This window comes from Tenrec ecaudatus, chromosome 12, assembly GCF_050624435.1.
Source record: "Tenrec ecaudatus isolate mTenEca1 chromosome 12, mTenEca1.hap1, whole genome shotgun sequence".
NCBI lineage: Eukaryota > Metazoa > Chordata > Mammalia > Afrosoricida > Tenrecidae > Tenrec > Tenrec ecaudatus.
Window position 1 is genome coordinate 112,223,026 of NC_134541.1, and position 20,285 is coordinate 112,243,310.

The 20,285-nt window shown below is 54.2% G+C and overlaps 2 protein-coding genes across 4 annotated transcripts in view; one reads left to right on the forward strand and one right to left on the reverse strand.

Annotated features, from left to right (window-relative positions):
* Nucleotides 1-9,687, forward strand: part of NDE1 (nudE neurodevelopment protein 1) — a 30,511-nt gene extending 20,824 nt beyond the window's left edge. For both annotated transcript variants that reach the window (XM_075564547.1, XM_075564548.1), the window contains 5 exons: nucleotides 1,823-1,959; nucleotides 3,067-3,246; nucleotides 3,866-3,957; nucleotides 7,990-8,141; nucleotides 8,537-9,687. In XM_075564547.1, the coding sequence (XP_075420662.1) occupies nucleotides 1,823-1,959; nucleotides 3,067-3,246; nucleotides 3,866-3,957; nucleotides 7,990-8,141; nucleotides 8,537-8,630 (655 nt within the window). In that variant the 3' untranslated portion in view covers nucleotides 8,631-9,687. The remainder of the gene's footprint in view (nucleotides 1-1,822; nucleotides 1,960-3,066; nucleotides 3,247-3,865; nucleotides 3,958-7,989; nucleotides 8,142-8,536) is intronic.
* Nucleotides 9,688-10,410: 723 nt separating this feature from the next.
* Nucleotides 10,411-20,285, reverse strand: part of MYH11 (myosin heavy chain 11) — a 141,868-nt gene continuing 131,993 nt past the window's right edge. Inside the window, exons 36-42 of one of the 2 annotated variants that reach the window (XM_075564546.1) lie at nucleotides 20,151-20,239; nucleotides 19,708-19,831; nucleotides 19,184-19,392; nucleotides 18,410-18,518; nucleotides 18,161-18,333; nucleotides 14,004-14,042; nucleotides 10,966-11,103 (exon numbers count right to left, since the gene is read on the reverse strand). In XM_075564546.1, the coding sequence (XP_075420661.1) occupies nucleotides 14,012-14,042; nucleotides 18,161-18,333; nucleotides 18,410-18,518; nucleotides 19,184-19,392; nucleotides 19,708-19,831; nucleotides 20,151-20,239 (735 nt within the window). In that variant the 3' untranslated portion in view covers nucleotides 10,966-11,103; nucleotides 14,004-14,011. Of the gene's footprint in view, nucleotides 11,104-14,003; nucleotides 14,043-18,160; nucleotides 18,334-18,409; nucleotides 18,519-19,183; nucleotides 19,393-19,707; nucleotides 19,832-20,150; nucleotides 20,240-20,285 lie in introns of both variants that reach the window. The other variant, XM_075564544.1, reaches the window with a different exon arrangement.

Sequence of the window (20,285 nt, forward strand, 5' to 3'; positions counted from 1 at the left end):
GGTTATTTTGTTCTGTATACAGATGCTCGGATACCAAAAAAATTTCTTTTGAAACTAAAATTGGTTTAATCAAATCTTTTCCGTGTATCATTACATAGATTTTTTTTTAGTTACATAGATTTGAAAGCATTTGAAAAGATTATGCTCGTAGTCACCTAACCCACACCTGTTCAGAGTGCATTTATGAATTTCCTATTTAGCTAGTTTCAAGTTCTCAATAACTATAAAGATCAGGAAAACCCAACCTGCTGCCGCCGTGGATCTGGCTCATGACGGCAGCCCCTCATGTCTCCGACGAGAACTGTGCTCTGTAAGATTCATGTTTGCTGAGTGCTGAGAAGGTGCTCAGCTAAAACAAGCCATGTCATGTTGGTACTTGTACAGCTCAGTGATGTCTACTCACAGCAACATCAGCGCCGATTGAGCCGTTTCCTACGGTGCAGTTTAGGGACACGGACCGTGTTCCCCGAGTTACGCAATCACTGCCATCCTCGCCTGAGTGGTGGCAGCCCAGTCACGAGTTAACTTCCCCTCAGATATCTGTCTGATCTTTAGAGTTACTATCTGTTCCCGTAGAACAGATTGCTCGAGAGCCTCGCTTCATAAATAAGGTAAACGACTGTTTGGTCTGTCAGTATTTTTATTATGAGAGTAATGAAATTTATCCGTGAACTTACGGAGAACTGATTTCTTCCTCTCTTTCAAAAAACACATTAGCCCTTCTATTCAGATGGCAGCAGTCTGGTCCCACGTGGTCCAATAACATTCAGATAGTAAACCAAACATAACCAGGTTACAGACTAGTCTTCAGACATCCAAGCCAGTGTTGGCACGCTTAGCCTGCGGTCTGGCCAGTATGAAACCACAGCCTGAGTGGCCACCAAGGCATTCAGCAGAATTTCTTTAAGTGTGAGCAGTTTGAAGCCGCCAGTTGGAGTCTTCGGACTCTTGAATGGCGGCGGAAGGGATCTCAGCAGGGGGTGGAGAAACCAGCCCCACCTTAGCCTGGTACCCAGTGTGGCCAATCGAGGCTTTGAATAACTCAGCAGTGTTTACCCTTGACATGGAGCCTTTTCTGACAGCTCGTGGATACATTGGGCTATGGTTCTAGGAGAGAAAGCCGGGGTCTCCCAGCTGAGAATGATGTCTTTAGGACATAGGGACATCCTCTTCATGAAGGGCTGGACGAGACCCTGGCTTGGGTCCAGGTGCACCTTAGTCCCCCTCAGTGTAGAATTTACAGTTAACTAAACGTTAAAGGTCTTTTGGGGACAAACGCAAAGTTGTTGGTGAAAATCTCTGATGATTTTGAGCACTTCAGTGTTAAGCAGCTGTTGTGTGCTCTGCATACTACTTTATTTTGTCCCTGGTGGTAAAGTGGATTAAGCATTTTGACTGCTAATCTGCAGGTTAGTGGTTTGAACCCCCAGCTGCTCCAGAGCAGGCAGATGCAGTTAGCGTCCGTAAAGATGTGTGACCTCAGAGACTGTGACTGCTCGACCTGCCCTGTAGGGTTGCTGGGACTTGACCCTAACTCTCCCTGCATGGCATATAGGGAAACTGAGGCAGGAAGAAGGGACCTTGTCCACACCGTGGTCACCCTTTCTTCAGGGGAAAAAAACAAACCCACTTCTTTATTCCTCAGCATAGTGTCTCACTGAACTGTCTGCACAGTTGCCCTGTGGCCTCAAGGACCGGCCAGCACGCTGGCTGGTGTCCTGGGATCTCTGACCTGAGGGCCCCGCGGTCCTCGCATCTCTCCATTAGACAGGCACCCAAAGGAAGGCTCTTTGGGGGTAACCCTCCCTCCCCCTCCCCACAGAGCCACAATCATGTCGCTGGAGGACTTTGAGCAGCGCTTGAATCAAGCCATCGAGAGAAATGCCTTTTTGGAGAGCGAGCTGGACGAGAAGGAGAACCTTCTGGAATCCGTCCAGCGGCTGAAGGATGAAGCCAGAGGTTAGTGTCCCCGATTGCTTCACCGTAGACAGCCTGTCCCCTCAGTCCACCTGAGGGCACCTTGTCCCGTGCCTCAGCCAGGGTTACCTGTCCTGGAAACCTGCCCTTTGCTCTGCACACAAGGTGTCTGGCCCGAGGGTGTGGGGCCGGCCAGCTCCAGCTTTGGTTCCGGGGCCCAGGGCTAAACATGGCTGGTGCCCAACTGTACAAAGGCCCTGATGCAGGTTCCCAGCCTGTGTTTGGGTTGTGCTTCCAGGCAGCAGGGTCCCCTGCAGGAGCGACACCCCCTACTCAGCACCCAAGCTTGTGCTACAAGAGAGAACAGGGCCCTTGGGCTCGCCAGCATTTGTCCCTGGGGTGTAGCAGTCCCAGTGCCTGAGCTTCCAGAGTAGATCATCCGTGTTGGGTGCGTAACGGGGGTTCCCAGGTCCGAGTCATCGTTTATAGCCGTTAGCGTGCTGTCTGATGTGGAGCCGCTTCAGTGCTCCTCACTGCCCATCAGTAGTAAAGGGGTCACGTAAACCACACCGATCCGTTTGGTGGACTGTTAAGCAGTTGCTAAAATGAACAGACTCACAAGAAGGATCCGCCCTGGCCGGCTGTTGTGGCGGGGAGACTTGGAACACGGAGTGTTTGACGTTTCCACTCGGGCCTGGTAAAATGAGGCATCTTCTGTGTTAAATAAATCTGCATGCGCATGCACGCTGTAGGTCTGAAACCCCAGAGAGAGGACCAACTGAGTGTTCAAGGATGTTTTCATTGTGAGGCTAAACAGAGAGCGGTGTCTTGGCAGAGGGTTCTAGATGCATGGCTGTGCTAAAATTCCTTGGTTGTTGTCGTCTTTGAGAGATGTTGATGAGTATCTGCCATTGATTGGAGAGTTTAAATTTTTAAACTTTTTTCATTCTTTTACTCCACATAAGAGCCTGCTTGTTTGGGGTTGTTCCCACAAGTCCCTGAGGGTTTCCCTTCGTGTTGTCCCTCACCCCCCAGAGTTCCCCACCTCCGTGTCTACTGTTGAGCCCCAGCCTGCCCACCCCACACACCCCAAGCCAGGCCTGAGCCTGCAGAAAGAGTGACCTGCTCAACCCCTGACTCGTGGTGCAGATTTGCGGCAGGAGCTGGCCGTGCAGCAGAAGCAGGAGAAGCCCTGGACGCCCCTGCCCAGTACACTCGGAGCTGAGAGGACGGACACCGCAGTCCAGGCCACCAGCTCCCTGCCCTCCACACCCGCTGTTCATCGTGGACCCAGTTCCAGCCTGAACACACCGGGGACCTTCAGACGGGGTAAGGGGAAGGCTGCGACTGGTGAGATATACTTTTTGAAGTGAGGCTGGTGAGAGATGATGTGGACCAGGCTGCCCAGTGGAGAGCACTCCAGAGATGACTTGGACACCCCATGGGGCAGTTTCTACTCTGTTCTAGAAGGCTGCTGTGAGTTGGAATTGACTTGCAGCTATGGGATCACAAGCCTTACCCCTTCTTTTATTCCCTGGGGTTGGAGAGTGATGAGATGTGCAGCCTCCCAGTCTAGAGCTGAATGTGACTTGCCAGGACGTCTTGTGAAAAGACCACCGCCAGGTCTGGGCTGGTGCCTGAGGGTCTCCATCGCTCTCAGGTGCCATGGGGTGATGTGGATACTGTTTGCTCGTCCCCACGTTGAGTGGTGCGGCTGTGTCTAACAGCTGTCACGTAGCCACAGCAAGGCCTGGAATACGTGGTCATCAGACTCGTGGTGGTTGAACAGTGAGCGGATGTGTGAGAGAAGTCGGTATTCCAAATCAAAGCACACGGGGGGCGGGGGGCATCCGCTTCCCTCCCCGCCCTCTGCACTCTCCTTGGGATGTTCGCAGGCAGTGCATTTCTGCGGGCTGACGGCATCTCCCTCACTCCCGGCCCTTCCCAGGTCTCGATGACTCAGCTGGCGGGACACCCCTCACCCCTGCAGCCCGAATATCGGCCCTCAACATAGTGGGAGACCTTCTGCGGAAAGTTGGGGTAAGACCAGGTTGGGTGTGGCTTCTTGCCCGTCTTTCAGGATTTGGGGGAGGGTTCCCTTTATTGTAATATGTGGTTCTTACCTTTAAGACGTCCCAGGATTCTTTCTAGAAACCCGAGGGGTGTTGCCTGTGTGTGTATATAAATATGTAAATGTGTATACACACCCACATACATAGGAGAGAGGAGAGAAAGAGCGAGGGAGCTTCGGTGTGAATCTGATCTTAGATCTTAACTCTTGTATCATTTTTTACCCAGAACTGATTTAACATGCTGCTCTCTTTTCAGAGAAAAAAAAAAACAATTACCCAACGCCCCTGGCAATAAAACCGTTCATACTATAGCCCATACGCTAGGATAAAGTGTAAGTGTCTGCCTTTCAGCCCCCCTGGATGGATCCCATACTCCCCAGGGGCACTATCACCCACTTAGGAGACAGGCCATTTGGAAAATGTGAATGATGTCCATGTTTTACCTTAATATGAGAATACGGAGGGCATTTACATTTTCTCTATCTCTTTCTTGGGGCGTCTTAAAAATCTTGCGAGGATGCAGCAAACTTGATCTCACCGGTTTTATGATAATGACACGGGCTTCAGCAGTAACACAGGCCACATAGTGATCTCACCCTGCCAGCTTGTCTTCAATAGCGATAATCCAATTGAAGCTTCGAGCTGTTGTTACCATTTTCCTCTTAGCTTGCGAGTTGCCTGGCTGTTAGCTGTGTACACATGCTCAGCGTAGTTCCAGGGGAGACCCTGGCTGGTCTTTGTGCCCCCTTGGTTTCTTCAGGGTTTGTGTATGCCAAGCAAAGCCCCTGTGCATAGCAACCAGGGAAACAGACGCGTGAGCGAGCTTGTGTTTCCACATGCATAATTCATTATTAGGTTGTAAACTTCAGGGTCAGTGGTTCCAACCCCCAGGCTCCGTGGGCGGAAGCTGAGGTGGTCTGCTCTGGTAAAGGTGGGAGGAGCGGTTCTGCTCTGTCCCAGAGTTGACTCAGTGGCAGTGTTTGCGAGTTTTGTGACAGGCAGGTGGACAGTAGGTACAGAAATGGTGTGGAGACCTTGGCCTCATCGGCCTTGAGGGCGATCCTGCAAATAAAGGGCAGCCAGTGTGCCTCCTCTGAGGCAGAGGCCAGACGGACGTCTACAGGCCACCCGCTTCCCACGTGTGACGCCGTCTGTCCTCTCACCGTCCTCTGCTCTTCTGGGTTGGATGATCCATGTCAGTGGCCACATGGGACTCACCCTTCTTCATGTTGAGCGATTTGTTAAGGAAGGATCAGGAAGCGTGCAGACCAAGTCTCCCTTCTTCGGTGCCTCTAGCACCCCCAGTTCTGCCACAGACCCTTCTGGGCCTCTTGCCCCTGGTTTGGCAGCTGGGCCTCACTCAGGCCTATGACCATGTGCAGTCTTACAGCCCTTGACTGCATTGTGTGTGTGTGTGTGTGTGTGTGTGTGTGTGTGTGTGTGTATGCACACATACAGGCGTGGTGACTCAGTTTATTGTTTTCAAGTTGCCGCCATCATTCCCACATCAGGCTCCAACCCCCATAGCAGTCACACCCCTGAGGTGTGAAGGGAGCACACCAGTCAGAGCTTATCCAGTCACTGCACACAGTACGTGTGAGGTGGACACCGTTCCGTTTACGGTGCTGGAATGCAGACGTCTCAGCCTCGTGGGTTCAGTCTTGGTGTCAGGTTGGTTAGGCCCTCAGTGCTGTGAGCAGGCTTCGTTTTCTACAGGATCCTAGAGGATCATCCGGCTTGTGAGCTGGGCTGCTTTGACACGCCTGGGACACTGAGCAGTAGCAGGTGTAACCATGAATAGTGAGCGCCAGGGCCCCAATGCCACTCACGATGACCAGGTGTCTTCTGCCATTGGGCTGGTTCCACCTGCCGCTTGAACTGCAGCTGCGCGGGAGTGAGCTGCCCCCACTGTTAGTATTTAGAGCAGCGGTTCTCAACATGTGGGTCGCGACCCCATTGGAAGTCAAATGACTCTTTCACAGGAGTCACCTAAGACAAATAGAAAACACATTTCCGATGATCTTAGGAACCAAGACACTGCTCCTCTATCAGTCTCCAGGCGGGTCCGCCCACATGCAGATAGATAGGCTCACATATGAGTACCTGGTGTGATGACGTCATCGCACCAACCCTATCACATACACCCCGTACAAATACAGGCGTATGTGACAGGGTTGGCACCATCATGTACTTATGTGGCCAGTCACGTGTAGAGAGCAGCTACTGTGTTGAAAGCATCAGTATTGGAGGTGAAACAACAGTTCATGAATTACAATTACATATTGTTTTAGTGATTAATCACTATGCTTTAATTATGTTCAATTTGTATCCATGAAAATGCATCCTGCACGTGTGCACAACTACTTGTCAGTTCAAGGCACGCCTCCCCCTATGGGAGGACTAGTCTCCTTGCAGTGAGTCACAGGTGCTTCGTTTTCAGGGTGGGCCTTGGTCATTTCATTTGCATAAGTATATCGGCTTATCACAGTAAGGTGGCAGGCATATTGCTTACAGGGAAGGCTGCAGCCCAGAGTCAGACAACGTATCCACGTACAAGTGGTTTACCGTTGATCTAGGATACGGATGAGCACTCATCGGGGCGTTAGGTGGGAAATCTTAACATTGTTCCTCCCAAGAGGCACAACACAGAAGGCCACAGAAAGATGCCCATTTCACAACAGTAGGACGGCGGGCTTTTCAGAAATGTAACTATATTAGGCAATTGGCTCTAAGACTTGGGTGCATATTACAATCCCCTGGCATCTCACTAAAGAGTTCTAATGCACAAGTTTTTAAAGTCACTACTTTGGGTTTTTCAATGTGGGTTCTATTGAGAGGAGAGTCGTTTTTGTCTCTTACATGAGATGAAAGCAGATGTCTTGGAATTCTCTAGAAACCTGGAAGCGGTGCAGGACAGCGGTGTGCCTGCATGAGGGTCAATGGAAAGCTGTTGGTGGCTGAAGTTTCGGTTTATTCCGCACAAAATGTCCCAGCGGCTCTGCAGTCATGGCATGGCTGTGGACAAGTTCTTTGTCACACGGTTTTCCAAGGAGATCTGCTGGGCCAGTCCCAGTCAAGGTTCAGGAGAGACCAGCTCAGAAGATTATGGCAACTCTGTTTCTTTTTCCCCAAAAAATGTAGTCAACTTGATACATTTTCCTAAAAGATACAGGATGATCCCAGGGGCTTGTTAATATATTTTAAGAAAGTTGGAAACTACATTAATGAGGAAAAGACTGGGAAAGTTGTCACGAGGGAGTCTCACCCCCACCCCACCCCCACCGGGTCACAACAGTGCCCGAGTTCCTTCTTGGAGAGTAGCAAGGGTGTCTTAGGAAAATTTTATGGGAAACTACCCCATCCACCCTGCAGTCTTCATCTTACCCCTTTAGACTCCCCCTCTCCCCTGCCCCAAACTAAACACGTGAGCGTGAGAGGAAGGGTAGGGAGGGCTCCCACTGACACGCGGTGAGCGGGAGAGACCGGGTTCCTCAGTGGACGGCTAGGAGCAGGCAACACTGCCTTCCAAAATGTGTGGACCTGGATGGAGAAGCTGAGAAACTGTCGTTTCACTGTTTGATATTTTCATTTAATACGGGATTCTATGACTTTTCGGCAGTACTTTTGAATTTGTCCATGTATACACACGTGTGCATCAACATGTGTACACACAGAGAGAAGGAGATTAGGTCACAGAATTGTGGGGACTACACATCCCAGCATCTATAGGTCAGGCTTGTCTCCCAGGATGGGTAGGTCAGGCAGTAGGCAGGGTGCAGGGCCAGGAGGGTGAATCCTATCAAGATCTTTATGTGCAGTGCAAAACCCCTTAAAGTTCTGCCCTGTCCTCTCGGGTTGCCACGAGTCAGCAGTGACTCCATGACTGTGGGGAAGCCCTGTTTCACCTGCCTGGCGGAGCCAGGGAAGGAAGTGTCTGTTACACTGAGAATTAGAGCACAGTGGACACCCCGCGTGACCCTCATTTCCTACTTCTCTGCAGGCCCTGGAATCCAAACTTGCCTCCTGCCGGAACTTCATCTATGATCAGTCCCCACACCGAGCCGGTGGCCCAGCCTCAGCACGGGGGAGCAAGAACAGAGATGGCAGCGACAAACAGGCCAGCAGCACCAGTGTGTCTTTGGGGGACAAAGGGTTAGTACCTTTTGACACATCTGCTTGATCCTGGGGAGCCCTGGCCTTTGTCGTGGGGAGGCTGTAGCCAGTTTTCTTAAGTTGCAGGATGAGATCAGCATATGCCTTTTTCATCTTCCCCTGGTTTGGGCAAACAGACTGGGGGTGGTTGTTTTCATTTTTGGTTCTGCAGCCCGGACTTATAGTCAGCTAGGAGCATGCCCTTTAGGTAGTACTTGTTTGGGGGGTTGACCTTCACACACCACCCTGCTTCTCCGGGGTGGGGGCTAGACAGACAGAGACACACACTGCTTCTGACTCTCGTACTCTTCAGTCTTAGACCCTGGTGTGCCTGATGCTAGCTAGTTTGTAAACCACCATCGCCAGCCCCTGAATTTGGTTTGCTCTGTCCGAAGGTTGGGGAAACGCCTGGAGTTTGGGAAGTCGCCTTCAGAAGCCCCCTCGCCGTCACTGCCGTCAGCCCAGGGCGTAGTCAGGATGCTGCTCTAGGAGAACCACGGGCCGGCGCTCCAGGGCTGTGGCTTCTCTTCCACTTTTCTAAGCTCATTTTTTTTTTAATGCTAACTGTATTTTAATACAAGCGTGAGAACAAAAAGGCCGCGGTCACCACAGTTGCTTTGTGCTCCGGGTGCTGTCACCAGTGCTCCCCATGAGAGGTGGTCTGCGGACCCCAACCTTGCTGAGAGTTCCATGCAGTCGGACAGGATGGGGCCCTCTGGGAAAAGGTCGGAGACGTGATAAGACCAGGCCTTACACTAACCCACAGTTCTGAGTGGTCCCTAAATGCAGATGTCTCTCACCCCTGATCCACACCCAGCTGGAGTTTTCCAGGACAAACTCGCCCATGCTTTATGAAAGCACAGGATGGACTTCAGTCAGGTCTCAGACTGAAGAATGGACAAGACACGCCCTTCTTAACCAGTGGTCGTGCCCCTGGAAGGCCCTGCCACCTCCTCTCACTGTTGATTTGAGAGTGAGTGGTAAGAGTCAGCGTCTTGGTGACTCGGGTCACAGGGTCTCTGTCCTGAGGCAGGTCCCAGCCTGGGGTTCTCCTGAGGACTCCATTCTAGACCCCGAGGACCCACGGGCAGACTGCCTGTTGATACTGCCGTCCAAGGACAGGACTTCATTCACAGCCATGATCAGTGATCGAGAGAGAGATGAAGACGAGGGTTGTGTTGGAAGCTTCCTTTTCAGAGGAAACACACAGGCCGCCCAGCTCTTGAAGTGTGTGCCACTCTCAGCGCCCTCCGCTGAACTTGACTGCTCTCGCCCTCGCCTTCTCCCTTCAGATTCAAGTCAGAAAAACCCTACTCCAATCAGCATGCTCCTCACTTAATGACCTCCCTTTGGCTCTTAAGTTATTTTCCGAAAGACCAGCCAAAGTGTCTCAGTTGTAAATAGAACCTGCTAAGCACTGCTGGAAGCCAGCAGAGGCTACACCTCCTCAGTGCCAGGGTTGTTACCCTAGGAAACGTCCACAACCTGCTCCATCAAAGATAGGCTTTTATTTTTTTTAAAGAACAATAAAATCAAGAGAAATGACTGTTGTTGTTGGTGTTTAGTTAATTCTGCTTCGTGTGTTTGGACTTCAGGGTGTGCGCACGGCGGCACACACTTGAATTTGTAACTACATCACTGCATAAAACGATGGCACTGTTTTACAAGTTGGGCTATGTCCCTGTGTCGTCAGAGGCATGTCAGCACTCGGGCCTGCAGGTGAGTCATTCTAAGTGCCGGCGTTTCCCCTCGTCCAAGCCCATTCCAGCTCTCTGGGGTTGCGTATGGAAGCATCGTGTTGCATAGAGCCTCTGAGACAGCCTGTGTTTATAATGGCTTTCGCCTTTTTAAAGAGTTGTTTAAAAAAGATGGCTCTGTGGCAGGGACCACGTGCAGCCTGTGAAACCTAAAATCCTTGTCCAGCCCGCGCTTCAAGGTCCTCCGGGGAGGTCCACTGGGCAGTGCCAGGCTCATCCCAGCCCATCAGCCCACTCTTCTTGACCAAAGCTACTCCCAGCTGACTGACGGGAGCCGCCCCCGCTGCCAGGCATCACGTTTCCCTTCTCACTGTCTTTAAGGAAGAGCGTGAGATGTAGGAGAGGAGACCAGTGAGATCTCTCTCCCTACGCTTCTGTTACCCCACCGATGAACTGGTAACCCTGTCTCGCCTTGGTGTTAGATTAAACCAGAACATACCCCCACAACACACACATACGCGCTTTTCTCTTGCTCAGAAGACAGCTCAGCAGAAAAGCCCACCACAGTCCAGTGATGTATACGTAACCTTTTATTAGTGAAGGTGTCCTGAAGTACAATCAGGGTGCGTGTACAGCAGTGCGGCTCTCCTGCTCTTGCCCGGCTGAGCAGTCCCTTCAATACGGGTGACAAAAGAAGGCACTTGGTCGGGGTGAACTGTGTGAGTCACAGGTGTGCTTACCAGGAAGGGGGGTGGGGATTCTCAAATCAGGACTGACTCACGGGTCCAGAGGACACCCACGGGAGGGGAGGGGAGCGGGCTCCCCTTCTGTTGGCAGCTGGACTCTCTCCCTGCTGCCTGTAAACTAAGCTGCCAGTGATTGGTTACTGTGAATATAGTTGCTAAACTCCGTGCCTCCGCGTTTCCTCGGAGAGGGAGGAAGGCGTGTGAGTGTTTCCTGTTGGCTTTTATTTCTCTCATCTGGTACATCATAAAACTCGAGTTTCACCCCCACTACAGGGTGGTCTGATATTCAGGGTGGTCTGTGTGGGTGTCAGGGCATTGGAATTTGAAAATGGATGTCGACAGTGCTGAGTATTGCCCGCTGGGCTTTGGCTAACTGGTTGCTGGCTTTATTCACTGGCTTTGGTTCCATTGAAGTCCGAATCTCGAGCGTCCATGTCCTCATCGGAACCGTCCGCATTTTCAATCACTCTCCGCCCTCCGGACCTTCTCGAGGGAACAAAGGAGGTCTCGTTGCCTCGCCTGTGGGTCGGAAGAAAACCTTCCCTCAGTGAACAAGTCTCCCCAAACGCTGGGACCAGTTCTTAGTGGATGTTGTGTTTTCTTAATTGGGGGCAAAACCAAACACAAAACTGCAATCACAGGCACACGTTCAGGTTGCTATAAAATGCTGACCCCCTTCTGAGGGGATTTAGCCTGCTGCCGTGGGACGAGTTTTTTGAAGCAAATCCCTCTGCTTTTAAAAAGTTTGGTTCCAGCCTGTGATGACCCACAGGATTCCAACCTGGGGCCTTTGTTCCCTTTGTATTGTGGAAGGGACCCGTGCCCCTTGTGGGCGAGCGCTCGCCCCCTGCTGGCGTGAACCGAGTCCCACCAGGGAGAGATGGGCAGTTTTTCTCTCCCGGTGCTCAGTGAGTGAGTGTTGGAAAATAGGGATACATAGTGAAGGGGTGTGTTTTAGCTCTAGCTGGTCGGACTCCCCTTTTTCTCTTTACCTTCCCCTCCCTCTCTTCTGTGGTTCTGCTGATGCCCATTCTGAGCTACTGCCCAGGTTCTGATAGGGCCGAGCTGGTCATGTGATGGGTGGTTTGGGGGAGAGGGCGAGGCACCGAGGTAGGAAGCCAGGTCAGCCTGCAGTTAACCTTTGCTGTCCTGAAGACGTGGTAGCCGTACTTCCAGGCTGACAACAACGCATCATTCCCTGGTGGGCTCTGTCCTTGGGCCCTAGTGGGCCCAAACTGGAACATGGGTTTTCACCCCTTTTAGGAGTCTCAGAAGAAAGCAGACATTTTGTAACAAAATCAACCTGTTCGCTACCCAGATGGAGAAGCCACAAGGGGAAACCCACCCCAGTTACCGACCCTTGAATCAACAGAAATGACTCGAAACAGGTAAGACTAAGAGGCATAAGCAAGGCCTATAGATTCATGATTGCTGAGTTGGGAGTCCCTCTACGAGGAGCCCAGGCTGGTAACACCGCCCAGCTTCCAAGAGCAGTGCTTCTCCACAGGGCAGCAATCAGGAATAAATACTTAAAGTTGTAGCCACTGCACTAAGCTTCAGCTTCCTGAGAACTAACTGCCCGATGCTTACCCGCTAGAAGTCACCTCCACGAGCCCTTTTCTTCAGCATGAGGTTTGGGAAGAACTTGGGTGGGATGGAAGGGGGACCAAAATGAGGGCGTGCAGAGAACCCGCAGCAGCCGGCACTGTTGCCTATGTGGCTCTGCACAGCTGCTCCTGCCTCAGCCCTCTAGGTACAAGGCAGTGAAACAGGGAGAACAGCCTCAGCAGGGTTCCCGGGCTTAGGGACCCTCGGACCTCACCTGAGTTTTGAGGCTCCAGGGACCCTTGTTTTGTGTCTTGGGAGAGTCAGCATCGGTTAACTTAAAAACAAAGGAAAACTCGCCCTTCAGTCGATGCTGACTCAGTGACCCTAGAGGGCAGGGTAGAATTGGTCCTTTGAATTCTCAGGATGGTAACTACAGCAGTCGAGAGCCACGGCTTCGCACCGCTGACCTTGAAGTTAGCAGCCCAACTCGTAACCACTGCACCACCTGGACTCCCAGAAGAGTTCAATGAGCGAGAAGAGTCCAAGCACCAAGTTTGCTCCCCTGATGGAAGAAGGAACTTGGGCCCTGCTTGGATGCCATCCTCAGAAGGCACCTGTGGGTGCTTTGTTTTGGGCTGAGCTGGGTTTCCCATGCTGGGCAAGGGCAGACTGGCTACATGCGCTGTGGGAAGAATGAAGGGGCCGCTCTACGTTTGCTTGTGGAGTCTGCACGGACGCAGACATTCTCCAGGGGCGTGAACGGCACCCCGGTCTGAGTTTGAGAGAGTAAAGACACCTTGCAGCTTTGCCGGGGCTGTTTCTCTCCAACTGCCACGCCCTGCACGCTACCCTCGATTTCAGCTCCTGTCTAGGATTCCACGTTGCGGCAGCAGCGCTGCTGGAAACCACGTCCTGACGGATCGGATGGACCGCCCCCCCCCCTGCACAAACGGCACCAACACTCTTGCCAAGGCTGCCTGCAGCTTTAAGTATTTGGGTAGCGATAGCAAAGTGGAGATTCTCCAAAAGAGAAGACAGACACCGCTAGGACTTTGTTTGCCGCTCAAGGGCTGATTGGAGAGGGAAACATCTCCAGCCGTGTGGGGAACATCAGAGAAGTGGAGACTCCCCTCATACAGGGCCTCATGAGCTTCCTTGGGCCTTGGTGTTCATTCCCCTGCCCTTGAACGTGCCCGTGAGACTCCACACAAGGCATTGCAAGCATTTGGTTGGGCAATGACCACCCACACCCTTGTCCCAACAGTATGGTAGCAGCCGTGTCTTGCTCACGCCCGGTGCAGCGCTAGAGCCTGCGAGACCACAGGGAGTGTTGCTTCCTTCGCCAGCACATCTGTGAGCACTTGATTGGGTGGGGGCCGTGTGGCCGGGCTGTAGTTGTCATGGATCTGTGGGCCCTGTTAATTTCTGACTTGTGAGCCGGACCGGCCAGATCAAAACCAGTCCAGTCTCTGGCCATGTTCCTCCCTGGTGGCGTTACCCTGTCCACTCGGTGGGGAGGCGAATTGCGTGTCTGGCAGTGCCGTCGAGGCCCTAGACCATGCAGGTGAGAACAAGGCAGGCCACACAGCCGGGAAAGTTATGTCCTACAGAGTGGGGTGGGCCCTTTGTAGGGTGCCCGCCCTCTGCCCAAGTGCCCTGAAGACAGGGAGGACAAGCAAGGAGGCCTAAGATTATCATTCCTCCTGGTTTTGAATCAGTGTTGAGCAAAGCTATCCAGGTCTTCAGATTTTGCAGGAATCTCACAGAAATTTGCAAGGGTCAAAAGAAGAGGGGGTGGGGGTGGGGGCGGCGGCAGAAAGGAAATGGAAACTCAGCAGTGCACACGAGCTGCAAAGCTGAAGCCTTGGTACCTGGCAGGTCATTGCGCAGTTTCCTGGGGGAGGGGGCTTCTGAAACAGAGAGAGAGTCCTTGGTGGTTACCAGATGTGAGACCAAGGCACCCGCTCAGCTCATTTTCAATCAGGAAAGACATCTGCTTCGATTAATTAAAGGCACTTTAAAATCACCCTTACAACTAGACCCCTGACGCCAGCTGGTCTTCAGAGATGATAGCACATGAAGACAGTTTCGTTTGCACTAACGAGAACGTGTCAGAAAGCAATAGTATATATTAAGGGTTCAGGGGGATGGTAGGGTGGGGGGAAGGAGGGGGGAAAAGGGAGCTGATACCAAGAAGGACAAAAAGAAACTACTGAAAATGATGATGCCACCACCTATACAATTCTACTTGATCGAATGGAACTTTGGATGGTAATATCTGTGAGCGCTCCTGATGTCAAAGAAAGGAAAAAAGCACATGTCTATCCTTCAGAGTTCCTCTGAAGGCAGGTCGCTTCTTCCCACCACGGGCAACTGTTCAGGAAGGACGAGGCACCTGAGTAAGCTCATCCGCAAGCTCATTTTGTGGAACAGGAGCTAAAAACCCGGGGCCAGAGCCCTGCTGGTGGTGGCTGCCTTACGTGGTCTTCATTACCTGTGAAGATGGCTGGCCCAGGCTTTTAAGGGCTCAGATTTAGGAGTCCCTGGGTGGCGCCAGTGACTAAGTACTCACTTATGAACTACAAGGCTGGTGGTTCAAATCCACCCAGAGGCTCCTTGGAAGAAAGACCTGGGAGGGTAGTCTGCCTCCAAATGACGAACAGGCTTGAAACCCCTGTGACTCGCAGTGCTTTTCTGGGGCACCTGGGGTCCCATGAGTCAGAGTGGATTTGTAGTTGGCTGGGAGACCTGCTGGGCCATTCCTTGTTCATGACCTGGCTGAGCCTGCTGACCCCACTCAGCCCTGCTGCTTGGCTCTATGTACCCGAGACAGGAGATGCCAAGTATCTGCAGCGTGCCTGTGGGCTTGTGTTGGTCCTGGCAGGAGTGGTTTGCTGAGTGGTAGCTTGCACTGAATAGATGGTCAGCCTTCGGGGGATGTTCGTGGGTGCAAATGGAATCACTGGGCCCGAGCACAGGAGAGTAGCCAACTCTTACTCTGCAGAGTCTCGTTCTGTGCTGTGAGAACCGTTCTCCTAGGACAACTCCCCCGCTCCCACCCAGCCCCTCTGCCTGGGGCTTCCTTCCTGCCTCTCCCTCACCCCATCAACACCCCTCCTCACCCCCGTTGGCTTTTGCCTTGTCTCATGCGAGGTTCTCAAAGTGGGTAGAATTTACCCTTCAGGTGATTTTTTTTTAGATGCCCTGGGGCCAAGCCTAGAAATATCTGGATAACAGAGGAAGGGAAGACACTGGAGATTTCTGAGGGAAGTGGTCACATGCAGTGGGAAGGGCCTGGAGAGTGTACGAAGCGATCCGACAGGTAATTCAGGAGCCTTTGGACTCAAAGCACCTTATGATGAGGCCAGTTATGGGGAGGACTTGGCTTTGGGTTTGAGTGAGGTAGAGGGTCCTGAGCAAAGGGCCCAGTCAGACCTACACTGAACCGGGTTCCCTCCGGGTGCTGTCGAGGACAGGCTACGCTGTGTGGATAGTGTGGAAGCCGGACGCCCAGCCTGACGGTCACTGGATGGCAGGATCCTGGGCATGGAATGCAAGAGGAAAAGAGGGCCACAAGGTTTGGCTCTGGGTTCATAGCAGCTCCTTCCTGCCAGTTGCTGAGATGGGGAGGCCTGTGACAGAGCTGCCCCCAGGGGAAAGGGGCTCCACTGGGGCCTAGGGCAGGGCCTGTAAGATGCCGATGAGCTATCCCAGTGGAAATACCAAGGTCTGGAGTTCAGGGAAGAGAGAGAGAAACTTGGAAAACAGGTAGTGTTTTAAAACGATGCTGCCAGGGATCCTTGTGTGGCTGGCCCTAACTCATAGCAACCTATGTGAATGTTGCCTGGCCCTGCGCCGTTCCCCACAGTCCATGCACGTGTGAGCCCAGCACTGCAGCAGGTATGTCCGCCCGGGCCCTTGCAGGTCTCCGTGGGTGTTTGACCCAGGAGACAGGCTGAGGTGACAGGAAAGTGGGCAGAGAGAACCGAAATGAGGGCCACCCTGGCACCCTGTGGCAGTCCAACGCCAAGAGGGTTTAGAGATGAGGATCGAGGAAGGTAGGTGGGGACGCAGGTGGGGTGGGGTGTCCAGGGCAGCTATGAGTCAGAGGACAGAGCCCAGGCCTCACCACCGTGGAACCAAGGCTTGGCCAGAGTGAGTTGGAGAGAAATTGCGGGGACAGCAACTACTCTTACCATTTCCTGAGGAAGGGAAGCAGGGCCAAGAGGTATTCCAGGTGGGTGGAGTGAGTGGGTGAGAGGGAAGTAGGTAGTTGGATCTAGACAGTTCAGCCACCCAACCCCCCAGATGAAACCGCCGCTGTCCCGTCCATTCCAACTCTTAGGGACCCTGGAGGGCAGAACAAAATTGCTCCGTGGGGTTCTCTAGACAGTAAAGCTTTATGGGAGCAGAAGCCTCATCTTTCTCCCTTAGAACAGCTGGTGGGTTTGAACTATGGTCAGCAGCCCGAGCCTTAACCCTAGTGAGGGCTCTCTGTCCATTCCCCACCAAGCTGGGGGAAGAGTAGAACCTTTCCTTGTGGGGAGATGGGTGGTAGGCACTCGGGGCAGTGGATCCTCTCCGTTTGGAAAGTAAGGTCATCGGCTGGAGTGGGGATGGGCAGAGGAGTCAAACGCAGATCTTCACAAGACAGGAGAAATGCCCCAGAAGCAGTGGAGAAAGCACTGGAGGTCAAGCAAAAGGTGGGAAGCCAGGGGCCGTGCCCCCTGCAGAAAGATGTGGAATTCTGCTTCCACCGAGATCACAGTTCTGGGAGCCGTCAGGCAGTGGGGGTCAGGACGGACTCCAGGGGCATAGGAAGGGAGGGGAGGAGTGCAGTATCTGGTGGTCAAGGATTGGAGCCCGAAGCGACCCCACAGTTGTGAGTCTTTCTGCTCATCTGGAGAAAGGCAGGACATTAGGAGATGATGAACCAGAGGAGGGTCTCAGGGTCCGGGTGTTTCTGAGCACAACACAAGAGGGAGCGCCTGGGAGTCAAGGTGGCAGGCGACATACATCCGTCCGTCCGTCCGTCCATCCGCAGAGCAACTGACCACCCACGGGGCTGGGAGCTGGCACGGATGGGGAGCGAGTACGAACAGTGAGATGAAGACCCCCGGGGGGGGGCGGGTGTCGGGGGCTGAGTGTGGCCCCGGTGGTGAAGCGTTGGGCTACGAGCCCAAAGGTCAGCCATTCAAGCCCACTAGCTGCTTTGCAGGAGAAAGCCGAGGCAAGCTGCTTCCAGAAAGATGTACAGCCTCCGAGGCTCTGTGCTGGAGGGTAAGCTCGTGGGTTTGGGTTAGTTGCTGGGAATGTCCCCGGAGCAGTAAGACCATGGCGTAGAGGGCAGAGAGGAGCAGGGAGGCCAAGCCCCTGCTGCTAGAATCGCTAGGTGTGGCAGGACAACAGGAACCCAGGAGCGAAACCACCCCCCCCCAACATAAAGAGGGGCTGAGGAGTCAGGGCCCCCCAGAGCCACCTCTAGACCCAGAGGTCTGAGGGGTGTGGGAATAGGACAGGTGTCTCAGCTGTGGGTGACTGCTGCAGGGGGACATTGGCATTGTCTGGAGGCATGAGCACATGCATGCATGCGTGCGTGTGTGTGTGCGTGTGTGTGTCTGGAGCCCAGGGATGCTACTAAGTGTCCTACAGTGGACAGGACATCCCAAACTGCAGTAAACCACCGGGCCTCAAAACAGTCGTGCCAAGGCTGCCAAGTTAGGGACGCCAGTGAGCAGCCCCAGGGAACCTTGGGACAAGCCATCTGGAGTCGGGGACCTTGCCGTTGATGCTTCGATAAAGAAAAAGATTCAGGAGGAGAAGGTTTGGAAACCCCCTCTGCAAACACCAAAGGGGCTGACGGGGGGCCTGTTGGAGCACCCAGCCTCTGGGTGTGTGCTCGGTAACAGCACAGAAAAGCCAGGGACAGAGGCCTGGAGGCCATCTGTACCAACACCTGTCGCGTGCCGACTGCAGTCTCTGCTCCGCCCAAGAGAGGAGGTGGCCCTGGGCCGGGGCTGTCCTTCACCTGAGCTTGCTCTTCAGGGCGTTCACCTCCCGACCCATGGCCTCGTTGCTCTCGGTGGCCTCATCCAGCTCCCGCTGCAGCTTGCGCCGGTTGGCGTTGATACGCTGGGACTCCTCCTCGGCCTCCTCCAGCTGCCTCTTGAGCTGCTTGACCCTCGTGTTCCCTTTCTCGGCCTGCCGGGGAGGAAGCAGGGGGGTCAGCGGGGCCTGGGGCCGAGGCTGCTGGGAGGAGGCTCGGGGAGCAGCTCACCTGCTCCTTGTACTGTTCTGCCATCTTGCGTTCGTCTTCCACCTGCAGCAGGACCTCCTTCAGCTTCTTGTCCTTCTGTTTCAGCGATTTGGCGGCTGCCTGCTTCTCCCTATACACACAGGAGGCCAGTGCCTGGTACGTGAACCTGGCCTGGCCTCGTGCCCCCACGAGCCCAAATCAGGGCCCGGTCCCGAGAATGGAGGGCCAGACGCTGGTGAGGCGTGAAGAACCAGGTCACACTGCCACATGAAAACTTGCCGAGGGAGGATCCTAGAAGCCCCTGTGGACTGTGATTGGGTCCATATAGAATATCCACACCAAGGACCTGCAGCCCAGAAGTCCTAGAGTGTCGGAATCTACTCTGTGGCAGGGGGGTGTGGGGGGAGGGGATGTCTTGGGCCCAGAACAGGGGGATCAAATCCACAAAGACAGGAAGTGGATTTGCTGTTGCTGAGGGGTTTGGGAGGCCTGAGTTGGGTCTTCAGGCTTCAGTGGGCTCCTGGCGGGCCTGCGAAGCCTTGCCAGCTGTGTCCCGCGGGCTTTGAGGACCTGGACCTTTCATTCAGGTAGCATGAGCGGGAGACGTACGTGTGTGTGCCTTGGGAGTGGCTTGCAGGGAGGCCAGGCACAAGAGCAGCCCTTGGCTCGGTCCTTGGTTGCTTCTAACAGTCTGATAGCCTGGGGACGCCGTGCCAGTCTCCCACCAGCCAGCGGCCTGCAAGCTGGGGCGGGGTGGGAGTTGGGGGTGCGTGTGGTGTCTCTGGGCCAGCCTACCTGGCCTCCTGCTCCACCTGCTCCTCCAGTTGCGCAATCTTGGCCTCCATCGCAGCTATGGTGGACTTGAACTTGGACCTGACCGCCCCCTCCATCTCCTGGAGCTTGCTCCGCAGCTCCTTGTTCTGCCGCTCGAGCTGCTGCCGCGCGCTCTCGTTCTTCTGGGCCGCGCTGCGCTCTGTGGCCAGCTCGTTGTTGAGCTGCTCGGCCTGCAGACGAAGACCAAGACCACGCAGCCTGTCTGAGGAAGCCCGGGCAGTGCCACGGAGCTGACGGGCCTGGGCCTGCTGCCTCCATTGGCCGGACACCAGCTCCAGAGACGCCTCTTCCAGGAAGCTCAGTGGTGCCCCCCATGGGCCCTCCCGTGTCCGAGGTGAGTGTCTCCACCCAGCAGGTCAGAGGACCTTCTACCCCAAGGCCCTGGAGTGGAGGGAGCAGGCTCTATACACACTGCTGACCAGCTGAGGTTGGGCATGGGGGGCTGGGCCCTCTCTATCAGGGCCTGCTCCGGCGGTGAGCCCCACCTGCTGCGTGGCTTTGCGGAAGCGGTCGCTCATGACCTCCATGTTCCCCTGCTCCTCCTCCAGCTCCTCCTCCAGCTGGGCGATCCGGGCCTCCAGGCGGCGCTTCTCGTCCTGCAGTGTGTTCCTAAGGAAGAGGCAGCCATACCAGGGTTCCAGTCTTGCCTCGCCTCGGAGCCTGGCTGCTCACTGCAGGCACACCAGCTCCCCATTGCCCCCACGGCCAGAACGGAGGCACAGAGGACAGAGTCCTGGCTCATTGTCACAGCTCAGGAATTCAAAGCAGGCCTCACACTGGGGTGAAGGTGCCTCCCTCCCAGCCTCTTGGTGGTCCCCCCCCCACCACTGCAAGGTTGGGTGGCACCAACGATCACTTTCAGCATTAGGGTGGGCCTCCCGAGCTCTCCCCTCCCCATCCCGGAGCCATGCAGGGGACTCCTCGCTACCTTCCCGACAGGCTGCTGGCCAGCTCCTCTGCTAGCTCCTCCTTCTCCAGATCGGCCTGTTTTCGAGCCCGCTCTGCTGCAGCCAGATCCTGGGAGACCAGAAGGATACTTTCTGTCCTCCGAGGGGCAGGGGAG